The sequence below is a fragment of the Nannobrachium achirus genome (genome assembly GCF_963921795.1).
Source record: "Nannobrachium achirus genome assembly, chromosome: 5".
Taxonomy (NCBI): Eukaryota; Metazoa; Chordata; class Actinopteri; order Myctophiformes; family Myctophidae; genus Nannobrachium; species Nannobrachium achirus.
Window position 1 is genome coordinate 44689725 of NC_137814.1, and position 12844 is coordinate 44702568.

The 12844-nt window shown below is 41.7% G+C and overlaps 1 protein-coding gene across 1 annotated transcript; it reads right to left on the reverse strand.

Moving 5' to 3' along the window:
- Positions 1-1273: 1273 nt before the first annotated feature.
- Positions 1274-9536, reverse strand: dapk3 (death-associated protein kinase 3). The gene is made up of 9 exons (XM_080726681.1): positions 9452-9536; positions 7831-7940; positions 5094-5454; positions 4333-4462; positions 4082-4130; positions 3962-3988; positions 3694-3846; positions 3544-3589; positions 1274-3260 (listed from the first exon to the last, which is right to left on the reverse strand). Exons 2-9 carry the CDS (start codon positions 7890-7892, stop codon positions 2724-2726), a joined length of 1365 nt encoding a protein of 454 aa, XP_080582807.1. The 5' UTR covers positions 7893-7940; positions 9452-9536; the 3' UTR covers positions 1274-2723.
- Between the last annotated feature and the right edge of the window lie 3308 nt (positions 9537-12844).

Here is a 12844-nt window from a genome sequence, read left to right on the forward strand (position 1 = left end):
GCCTTGCAGTTCCTCAATTACAATTTTACGGTATGGTGAGCTTCGCTATTAGAGGAGAACCTTATTGAGTTAAGAAGGTATTTTTCATTTGATATTCCTTGTGGGATGTACAGACACATGTATGCATAAACTGACTCCATATTAAATGCCATAGCAGTCATTCATTTAAGCTACCGATCTGAAATATGAGTACTTGGGCTACTTGTTTTTATAACATGTCATTCTATTGATTGCCTGCTTTTTGCTCTTTACTTTCTGGTCAATACTGAGACAGACTTGAGAAGAAAAAAAATTATAATAATCTACAGATGAGCATGGTTAAAAGTTGATAACAATTTCACAGAGCTCCAATTAATGTTCTTTTTCCTTTTTTTAATGGGCATTTTCATAGCCTCATTTATCTCTGATTTGTCAGAGTAGAAAGGGCAGGGACAGACATGATAAACAGGAGCTGGGTCCTCTTACTCACAGAGCATATGGTCTGTGCACTAATTGGCTGAGCCATCAGGCACCCCCACAGCAGAGGCTCTTGATTTGCTTGAAAATAAATACATAAATATGTTTTATTTTCAAGCAGCACTGCAGCCAAATAAACAGATGCCCAAACATCTTGTATCTGCATAGACTAATTTGTACTTTTGACCACAGCTCTGCTTCACTGACTGGCTCAGAGGCCGCTCAGTGAGCCAGTGACAAGTCTGCTTCTTTAACCTTTTCGACTGCGATTATTTAGGTTAGTTGCTGAATGTAATACCATCCTTATCTATTTATCAAGGTCAGTAGAATCATTCTCAATGCAGCGCAAATGTACTATGTATTTCTATGAAATGCCACCAGAGGGCCCATTTCATAAAATATATCTTTAGCACTCCACCTCCTACATCAAGTCTACAGCATCTTACAAAAGCTGTTTGGCTGAGGAGTAACTCGTATTACTCAGAACACACCCTTTTACAAGGAATAGACAAGAGATGTTTGTGCAGACACTATATCGGTGTATCTATGGTTACTCTACTCACTGTGCACAGTACGAGTCATTCACATTCGTCAGGAGAGGCCGTCATCTACCCCAAAATGACTCATTTCTCATTCCATTCATTTCTCATTCCTACACCACAGATGAATTGATTGACAGAGACAGATGGACTGAAACACAGACAGTTAAGCTTATGTCCAATCAACACCAGTTCAAAACCGAGATTGGTTACAGTGACAAGTTGTTTTATTTTAAACAAACCGAGGTCATCTTAATGTTCAAGTTACAGTTGTTTTTGTTTCTTAGATCTTAGGTTGAATAAACTATCGAGAACACTGCTATAATCTTTTAAGTGCAAATGGGTAAATTTTCTACAGAAACAGATCATACCATCCTAAAAATGGGGAATGTGACGCCTAGATGTAAATCCACGGAATGTTAAGAGTTGACTTGAATCACGATGAAAACTAACCCACTTTTATGAAAATAACCCGCTAGTTTTCATGCAGATACTTTTGCATGCAAGGCTACTGTGCAAGTTATAGCATTTAAGACATTTAGCATTGTGAGCATGAAAAAGATGTCATTAACATGTCACAACAGGTGATTGCTTATAGAGGCAATATGGTTTATTAGTTCACAGGCACTACAAGCAGGGCTTAAAATGTTAAGATATTTTCCTTAAAGTGTAGGTAATGCTTAATTTATGCTACGTCGCAAGGCTGTGTCGCTTGCCTACTGATTTACGACAAAGGCATTACATCTAAAAAAATATGAGAGCATTTTATAGTGACCTGCTTTTAAAGCTGAGCTGCATGGCAGAGGACATCTTCTATATGGGAAGATTCCCCTGGATTCTGTGCAAATGTTACCCCATACATTTGTGATTTGTGAAGTGTAGCGCTGCGCCACGTAACTGACCAACAGTCTGAGGCAGGAACAAAATGAAAACCATGGTTTCTCAAGCATTGGATAACTTCAATGCTTTTTAAGGAATGCCAAGACATATTTGTGGGTATTGTTACTATAACAAATAAACTGCATAAACAGGAAATATAAATTAACAATACAAGCATAACTACTAAAAATAAAAATAAATGAAAAACTAAATAAAATAGAGGAAGTATTGAAAACTTAAGAACGTGGTACGTTTTGCTGTATATGCAATTACCCATCTATCGTGGGCTGAAATGAGACTAGGAAATTATGTGAACCTCGGGATCCACATAAAATTATAACTAGAGTTGGTCCCTGAGCTCGACACTCTGGCTGCTCACTGGTCAAATGCAGAGGACAAATTTCCCCAAGGCAACAAAAAAGTATATCAAATCAATCAGTCAAATAGTATGCAAATATGCCAGCAAGCTAACATTTAGACATGTCCCGATAAGTTTCAATAAAAGTATATAATAGGAAAAAAACGAAACAAAATGAAGTTTAAAATACCTTTAAACATGAATAAAAACAACAATAAAACTTAAATTAAAATTAATTTAGAAAATACTGGAATGGGACTTTTCATGAATTTCTATAAAGTGATCAATCACTAGTGTTCTTTCACACATGAAATACAGCAGGGACGAAGTACTCTTCTCCCCAGTGAGATTTTTGTATGAGTCAGCAGCATAGCTTATGGTGATAACTGGCCCACATGAACTCTGTTGCGCAGAGCAGCATACAGAAGACCAGGGCAGGAGGAACTTGAACGTGAAGAAGTCATTATGTCATTACAATACGTCAGCTCGGCTTAGGGCATGCTGGCGATACTGACGCCATCCTTCTCGGCAGATATCGACCTGACCAGCTCTTCCACCCAGCGCACCTCCGACGCCACCTGCTCCGCCAGCGCCTCGTAGCGGTTCTCCAGGCGGCCGAACTTGCGCTTGAGGGCGTTGGCCGCCAGCATGGTAGAACGGGCCTCCTCCTGGCTCTGCCGGCGCTGGGCCTGCGTGCGCTGGAACTCCTGGCGGATGTGGCTCAGGTCGCTGGAGATGCTCTGGTTCTCCTCCTTGTACCAGCCCTCCTTCTCCTCGTATATAGACAGCAGCGCCGCCACGTCCTCGCGGCAGGAGCGCTGGTTGCGCTCGAGGTCCCGCAGGCCCTCCTCGGCCGCGGCGATCTCCTCCAGCACTTGGGAGAAGCGTTCGAAGTTGACGTAGGTATTGTTGGGCGGCATGCTGGAGTGGGACTTGATGGTGTACTCCTTCAGACGGGTGGTCTTCAGGCGTCGGCGCTCTGGCTTGCGGCTGCTGTCCTCCTGTCGCACGTTCCTTCTCTTGATCACCTGTCGAGGGAAGAGCGGTCAGTGTTGGAATTACACATCCTCACTAGATACAACAAACTGTATTCTTCCGCTGTCCTGACAACAGTGGGATACAAATTTCCTCTGGGCAAAAATTATGTCAAGATTATAAAAGGCAAAAGGTTATGTGAAGGTGTATGAATGAAAGGTCCTTTTAAATGATTTACTGATGTTATCTTAACCAGCAAAGCATCTCATCTGGATTGTGTGCAACATTTGATCAATAGGTAATAACTCTTCATAATAAATGACGTAAATAACACACCTTGATCCAGGGATGCTCCAGGCTGTCGTCAATGGTCATTCTCTTCCTGCACACAAGAAAATGTGCATCAGGCACATGACAGAGGTTTCTATGACACATTACATAGAATTCTTTCTGTCTCTCTCGTCAGAGATTTGTAAACATCCTTACTTTGGATCCTTCACCAAGAGGCGGCGTATGAAGTCCTTGGCCAGCTCGCTGGTGTTGCTGAAGTACTCCTCATCAAAGTCATAGTTAACGGCTGAGATGTTGGTCAAAGTCTCCTGCTTTGTCTCCCCCAGAAAAGGCGATGCACCACTTAACCTAATGTATAGATAGTTGAGTTTTTATATATATAAAAACTTTGTAAATATGCAATCAAAGACATTTAGGTGTACACAGATTACAACAGCTGGAATACATTCCAAACAGTACTCACAGAATGTATGTGATCACCCCAATGCTCCTGCAGAGACAAAGGAAGGATCAAACATTAGTGGGCTTTGTCGTGCCGGTTAGTGTACAGTTTTGTTAGCAATAAATCATTTTGAGATCTTACCACATGTCCGCTTCCAGTCCAAGCGGCTCATAGTTGACTATTTCTGGTGCTGTAAAGTACACAGCAAAGAGCGCTTTAATTCAAGCCAGATGTGGAATTCTAAAAACACAGGCCTTCATTTATGATGACAAGCTAGGGGAAAATGTAATTTTGCCTGAGGGCATATCACAATAAGCTATTTAAGGATTTTCTTTAGGACATGTGTCTCCTTTGTGCCTTCATAATACTGTATAGGAGGGAAAGGAGCTCACCCACAAACTCTGGTGTGCCAAAGATGTTCTTGAACTCATTCCCTGCCTTAATTTGGTGAGCGATCCCAAAATCAATCAGCTTAATCCTGGGATTAGGAACATTCTTGTCCAACAGCATAATGTTCTCAGGCTGAAAGACAATTGGGAAATGGTGCATTTAAATAGCGCCTTTATCCAAAGCGCTTTACAATGTGGAACACACACACACACACACACACACACACACACACACACACACACACACACACACACACACACACACACACACACACACACACACACACACACACACACACACACACACACACACACACACACACACACACACAGCAGAGGAAACCATGCAAGGGAGAAGTTACGGGTTCGGTGTCTTGCTCAAGGACACACAAACTCAGGCGTAGCGGAGGATCGAACAGGGAACCTTCAGATTCGGATGCTCTACCTCCTGAGCCACTGCCACCCACAATTAATAATGTTATAGTAGCACAACAGCACCTCACAAGAAGCCATAATATGGCTTCACACACAGGACATATTATATATTATGTCCTGTGTGTGTGTGTGTGTGTGTGTGTGTGTGTCCTCAAGGAACAGCGAAACAACAGGCTTACAACAGTAACTGACTACTTCAGCTAACATGTCAAAAAGATTACTCGCTACCATGACTACTGTTGTCCAGGGATTTAAAACCAGCATTACAGCAAAAGAACCAACACACCCCCCCCCCCCCCCCTCTCTGCTCCTCCCTGGAGTGCACTGACCTTGAGGTCAAAGTGGGCGATGCGTTTAGAGTGGAGGTAGTGGACTCCATCCAGGATCTGCTTGAGGAACTGAGTGGCCTCCTCCTCAGTCAGGGACTCCTTCTCGGCCAGGAAGTCAAAGAGTTCGCCGCCCGACACCAGCTCCAGGATGAGGATCACGTCCGTCTTGTTCTCGAAGATGTCGTGCAGCGTGATGATGTTGCTGTGCTGGATCTCGCGCAGGATGTTGACCTCGCGTTCGATCTCCTCGCGGCTCACCCCCCGCCGGCTGGACGACAGGCGCCGCTTCTTGATGAACTTGGCGGCGTACTCGCAGCCCGTGCTCTTCTCCTTGCACTTGCGGACGATGGCGAACTGACCGCTGCGAGGGAAACGATGTCAAGAGGGAGAGTTTACTGACACGCCGAGGGTGATGTAACTCAGTAATTTTGGTGGGTAGCCAGATGTTTTTTGGAGGGTCCCCAGATGATTAACTTGATGTGCAACACTGTTTTCTCTCTCAACAGTCAACAAACCAACATAAGTTTAAGTGTATAGAGGGTATAGGCACATTCTAAAGTGACAATTGAAGGACTTTTTAATTCCTCTAAAATGACAAATTAAACAAATTGTGAAATATTAGAGGCAGAAATTGTGAAAATAGACGATCTACATGCAAAATGTAATGCCTCAACTCTTAGTGCTCGTCAGGGTGGGGGGGTCTCCAGTTAAAATATGATTATTTTGGGAGTCACGGCCTGAAAAGGTTGAGAACCACTGATGTAACTAACCTTTGTGCACCAGTGAGAGAGATGAGTCATGATTGACATCATTACAGATGTTTCATTCACTTCCAGAAGGCTCAACAGTAAATACTGAGATTCCAGAACAACTAATAGTTAGTGGAACATTCTTGGCCGATGATGCCTATTGTGTAACACTGAGACTGTCTGCACTACACGCCGTAGTGCAGTGCGGTCTATACACCCAATATCAATGCTTTTTTCCCCAAAATAAAGTCACATGTTTGATTATGTTGCTGTCGGGCGGAAACCTTTCATATTGTCCAAAAGCGTTATTTTTAAGGAAATGGAAAAACCTGTGTTCCAATGGTGTTATTATTTAGTCACAAGCTATTGTTAACACTTTTCACTTGTTAAATATTTGTAACACCCAAAGAAACAAACACTTTCAATTTCAATATGCATTGTTAAATATTTGTAACACACAAAGAAACAAACACTTTTAATTTCAATATGCAACTTTCAAAAATAGCCGATCTACAAGCTAACAGTGTGTCTCATCCACAATGCATTGCGAGCTTGTAGATCGGTTATTTTTGCTACTTTTGTACGACACTGTAACACAAAGAAGTTGGGTATTATTTATGAGGAGAATAGAATTACATAAAAAGTTGAGATATGGAGATACTAAAGTGTTTTACAAAGCACAGGCCACTAAACACTATTGACACGTTTATCGGCTGAAAAAGTCTGGTACTATAAGGTAAGGACCTTGTATTCCACGTGGCATTACCAGCAGTGGTTCCCTAACTTTTCTGGATCAGGGCCCACTTGATTGGAAGTCTCAAAAACGTTCGCTTTTAGAGACTTTCCACTTATTTGGGGGCCAACTTGCAATATCCTCATGGCCCACAGGTTGAGAAGCACTGCTGTAGAGAACTGAATGTTCTGCAGTTCAGTTCCTGCATACCTTTCCTCCTGAGCAAATATACAGAGAGTGCCCTCCTCTCTCCTTTACAGAGAGAACACCCTGCTGGAGGGAAGGGGGGGGGGGGCATTGAGGGGCAGTGAGTGATGTCATGCTTTTGCTGCATCACTGCAGAAAACAAAACTTCCATATAGGGGTAGGAAGGGAGATTTAATCTGCTTCAACCAGACGACTAATTCACAGCTCTCTTTAGCTGCAATAAGTCGACTACAATTCAAACTAAAATATTTAGTAATGGATGTATTCATGAAATAAATGTCAGATTTTCTCTAAACAAAGTACCGGTAGCTGTAGTACAAGGATTTGACTGGTATATTAAACACTGACACATGGCCACGGACAAACCAGGCCACAAATTAAGCATAATGGGACAGTCCTGACTTCCCAGCAAGGCACACTATTTTCTCACTATTCTTAAATACATCAAACAGGAGTGGCAATGACTAAAATGGTGATACTAAAAAGAGATAAACGATATTGACATTTTGGCCAATATCCGATTACCGATTATTTGCATGTCTGTGAATTGAGTACAAAGGACCCCAATGGAAACAAGCCATAGGCTTTCTTGGGTTTTAAAACAGACCTTGTATTGAACTGTACTTTTCCTGTGCTTGTTTTTGCAAACTGCTAATAAAATATTCAATCAAATCAACCAATACCGATTATTGCAATAATAATTTCCGTAGGGTTAACTGGGTGGATTATTAGGCTTACTGATGCACATGACAAACAATGTAAATGTAGTATTCTTATTCAACATGTTTCTAAACCCATGGAGAGCTTCTCCAGAAAACATTGATTGAATTATTTGAATCTGCAGCCTTAATTGTCAAAAGGATTTTTCAGCTTCACATTCATATTCGAAAATTAGATATACCGGTAGGCTAAAACCGATATATTATTTTGATACCGGTTCGATACTGCCGACAGCGATAGCGATATGATGACCGATTAATCGTGCATCCATAAGGAAGAGTCTACAGATGTTTTGTGATTATACAGAATTACCATTGAGGGAACTTACCTCCCAAGTTCCTCTCCCATTTCATAAAACACTTCAACATCTTCTTGCCTGAAGCCAGCCATGGTTCACTGACTGACTTGGATGCCGATGAGTGGTGTCTTAGTTTTTCACTTAAATGAAGAAACAGAAGGGTGTCACTGGTGTCACTGAAGACAAATCCAGCATGGATCAAATACACACATTTCTCAACATCAGGTTCTGGGACCACCAGGGGTCCAAACTCCAAATGGACCCATACAGATCCAACTGTCCATGGCCTAATAATGTCAAACTGGGGCCAGAGGTCCTTGAAATCAAAAAGGCTTAGAATCACTGAAATACATCATAGATGTGGTAAACTTTACCACATATTATGTATTTATTTACAAGGTAAAGGTAACGACAGGCAATGACAGAAAAAAAATCATATAGACACAGGACTCAACAACAGCCTTACAAACACAAATCATGCTTATTAGAGTAGCGGTGTAATTCATCTCCTTTGGCCAGAGAGAAAAGAATGTTTGGAAGACTTTTTCTGGCTGCTTTCAGACCTCTGCATTCCAGTCCTACTGACGTCACCTTCTCCCCCCTTGGCCAGCTATAATTAAAAGGACTTGATGAGCTAGAATGAGCTCTCTCTTACGTCTTAACTGATGAACTGATTAACTGATGAAGAGTCACTCACCCATCAAAAACACAAATGATTTTAATTATAAAAAAAGATATATACAGTGGAGGAAAGTAACTAAGTACATTTACTTACACCAAGTACTGTACTTAAAAACAATGTTGAGGTATTTGTACTTTACATGACGGTTTTCAATTTCCAATACTTTGACTTCTACTCCACTACATCTTGGATCCAAATATTATACTTTTATTCCACTACATGTACTTATTCCACTACAACTTTAGAAATAGTTACTTTGTATGTATTTTGCTTATTATTATTTATTACAAAACATACATTACGGTTACGGTTACCATTTCAACTTGGCTATTTGAAAAAGTCTTTCACACCATTTAGATGGGACATTCTTCATGACTACTTTTACTTTTGGTACTTATCTTGATTAGTTTAAGTACATTTTGATGCCAATCTTGTTGTACTTTACACAAGTATATTTTGATTACAGAACTTGTAGACCTACTTATAACAGAGTACTTATAACTATTTCTAGATAGCAGTATTGATACTTTTGTCATCAATTGTAGTAGGCTACTTTTCCCACCACCGGCAAATTTGATAAACTTCTCCAACGACTGGGGAAACAGCGACTCCCGTTATTTAAAGCCCCGGGTGTGTAACTGTTAACAAAAGCATTTTCTCAGCCTTTCTCTCAGCTTCAGCTTACATTATTACATAGAAGACCAGGCGAATAAACTTGCGAAAGCAAGACACAGACAGAGGTAGACGTATCAGCAGCATCTCATTACAGTCCCTCAATGAGAGAAGTGTGCGTTGTTTAGGGAAGAAATCACATTACATATTTATAGATTAATGACCCCTCTAGCTATGCTAGCTAACGTACAAAAAACGGACACTGAAAGGCTTATCAATGCGCTGTGTGTGTCGCACAGAAACACTGTCACTGTGTTTTCGTAACACGTGAACCAAATTAAAAGGATAACTACTTACAGTATGACGGTTATGAACGCAGCATTAATTCCTTTAACCGAGTAGAGTAGAGGGGGAATGTCCACTGGTTGGGGGAAGACACCCGGGGAGCAGCCAGCCAGCACGTAAGATCCCATACCCCGGCGAGACGGGTCGTGGTTTCATTGGTTGCTGCCTGGTTGTCAGGTAACAAAGTTTGTGTCTCATTTCATTTTTGATTTTAATTATGATTGAATACTTTATTAGAAATTTGCATAGGAAAAGTACAGGATAGTACAACTTCACGCGTGATACTAAGGTCAACTAAAACTAAAGGGCCATTAAACCACAAGTTAGTCAAGAAAGCTCAATGGTTTGTTAAAGTTTGCACTCAAAATTGGTTACCTTTGTCAAGTCATAGCCTATGACTCATAGGCCACGTGTTATTATTTTATTATATAGCCTATTAGTCGACATAATTTACATATACCATTTACATGATCTATTATGACAAGTTAATAACGTTGTTGTATATTGTCGGCCGGTTTCCGGCAACCAAACAACGCCCAATCACGACATGACCACACAAGCACCCTTCCAGGCTATGGGATGTAGACAGACACTACTGAACTGCTGAGCTGAGCCAGCTGGGGGATGAGGGCATATATGAATGACTTAATAGTGGAGAGAAGTGAATCAAGCCTTCTCCACCTCACTAGTAGGCTATGTGTGCAAATCAATTACAAGATTGAACATGACACTGATTGTATGGTCTTCTCAAGGACATAGACCTTGAACATTTGAAAACTGTGATAATGTAAAAGTTTACACTGTGGATACACTACAAAAGAGGAAAACTAAATCTTGGTGTAGCCTATTTGAAAAAAATAAAATCTAATTGCGTTTTAAATAGGTTATTATTATAGAAAATATGACAGAATAAATGGTAAATAAATGGTGCATTTATATAGCACCTTTATCCAAGGCACTTTACAGTGTGAATTCACCCATTCACACACTGACACAAACCAACACCAACCTGCCGGGAGAAACCTACAGTCTATAGGAGAAACTAGGTTCAGAGTCTTGCTCAAGGACCCTGAGCCACTGTTGCCCCTCCATATACTGAAGTTTTAATGGCCTTACTAACCACACTATTTGGGTATAGTTATAGGAAATTGTTTCTGGATGAAGGATTTGGGCATGGCTTCCACAGCATCCTGTCTAATCTGTCGGATATGGCTATGATATGATTTCTGTTCACACCCTGCTAGACCAAGCTGCTGCCACAGCCTGCCAGGTGTCCTCTGCAGGCTCTGTTTTAACTATAACATGTGGAGGCAAAGGTGTGGCCGAGCGGGGAAAGGGGGAAACACATATTGTACTCTTCTTTCACTCTTGTAGGCTACAAACACATTAATAACCAAAAGGAGATAAGATTTGATAGGGCCAGGCTTTCCACCATGGTAGAGAGTAGAGACCCCTAGAGATGTATTGGTTTAGCTGGATGAGTAATAGCAGCACCCATGGAAGCTGATTGTGCAGGGTGGCTTTCAAAGAGACTTTCATGGAGCGGTGGAAACACTCGCACTTGCCGTTGGTCTGTGAAAGGAACGCAGTAGTGTTCCAATGGTGATTCACTTGGGGAAAACATGAGGGGTTCCACAGGAGACAAACTGGTAATAGAAATTCACCATAGCCAAAAATGTGCCTCATTGAGAGCCCTTAATTGCCATAAGGGCCTCAGGGAGTCTGTAACAGCAATGACTTTTGATGGCTTGGCAGGTGATGGGCCGGTACCCAAGGAAGTAGTTGATGGACGGCAGCCTGAACTGGCATTTAGCAGGGTCACACAACAATGAGACCATGCAGACTTGGATTTCCAAATAAAGTCTGAAGGTAGTCGTTTGAGGTATTAGTAATTATATTACACATGGATGTCATAAAGATACACTAGATACCCACACTCTTAATGCTGAAAGGCATGGGCAGAAATTCAAACAGACCCAAATGAGGGATGATAGCCTCAAGCCTGGGTCACTGCATTTCCCCTTGGACATCAAGGGGTGATGCGGGGAGCACCCTCATCTGGACACCTGTGTTCAGAAATCTGTCCTGTAATGTCCTTAATGAAGAGTACAGGCAGTTTGAGTGGGGGGGCACCGATGGCTCATGCTCCTTGCTTCTCCAAAACTGCAAGGTACACCAAACGTGTGTGATACATTTACAACCACAGGTTTTTTTGTGCAGAGCTGAACATGTGGGCCAGGCATTGGTTTTGTTGACCTTGTTAATGGGGGCAGCAAATGGAGCAAACACAGAATGTCCCTGTGTGAGAATGTGAGTCTGCTTCTTTAGCAAAACCATGAAAGTTTGTAAATGCTTGACTTGGGTAAACCTTTGCCAAATGGCAGTGTGTTGCTCCAAAAACTAAACTGTGTTACTCAACATGTCAGCCAGTCCACTTGAAATCATCCAATAATTTCCAGGTCACCAATGTAGTGCGAAGAATGTGCATTATCCGGTAACATGTCATTAGGTCGAACACCCTTTGGATCGACCACCAAACTCTAACCCAAACCCTAATCCTAACCTCAGTAAAGCTATGCCTAACTCTAACCCAAAACCCTAAACCTAACCTCAGTAACCGTGACGCGGGTGATTAACCTGCCGACGCTCGCGGGTGATTATCTAACCTGCCGCCGCTGTTCGACCCAACGGGAGTTCGACCTATGGGGCAGTCCCCCATTATCCAGGGAAAACCGAAGGTTAGCAGTAGCACAATACAACTATGCCAAAACCTAACACATGAATGAAATTACATCACGTATTGTGTTAACAATGACAGAAGGTAATTTATTTATATCTACTGTATCTACTCACTACATTGTACTGTCTTTGAGCGGTGCTAACCGCTCCTACTTCTGGGCTTTGTGTGTATGTTGTATGTATCAGCACTCTATGTCATGTCCGTATGAGCACTAAACTCCATGTATGGAGATAACTAACGTCACAGAGGTATGAGTATGAGTGTCCGTATGAGCACCGTTTGTCTGTATGAGCACGGAATTCCATGTACGGTGCGGTGATGACTAACGTCACGGACAAAACGGCCCATACAAGGAGATATGCACATGTGTTGTGTGTGATACCATTCAAAGTGAGCACTGCTAACTTCGTACTGGTATGATTTTTGAAGCGGTGAAAGCCGCTTTCAAGGTGTGGCTTTGTCTGTCCCATGTCTGTCCCGTGCATGCAGAATCGAGGATTGGTCAAGCTTCACATGACAATTTGGCCCTCCAGATAAAATCATTCATTCATTCAGAATTCATAAAAAAAGCACATAGAAAGTATAGATCTAGAACACAGAATGTATAGATCTGGAACACAGATTTCATAGCTCTAGACTAGAACACATAGAATAACACATAGAAT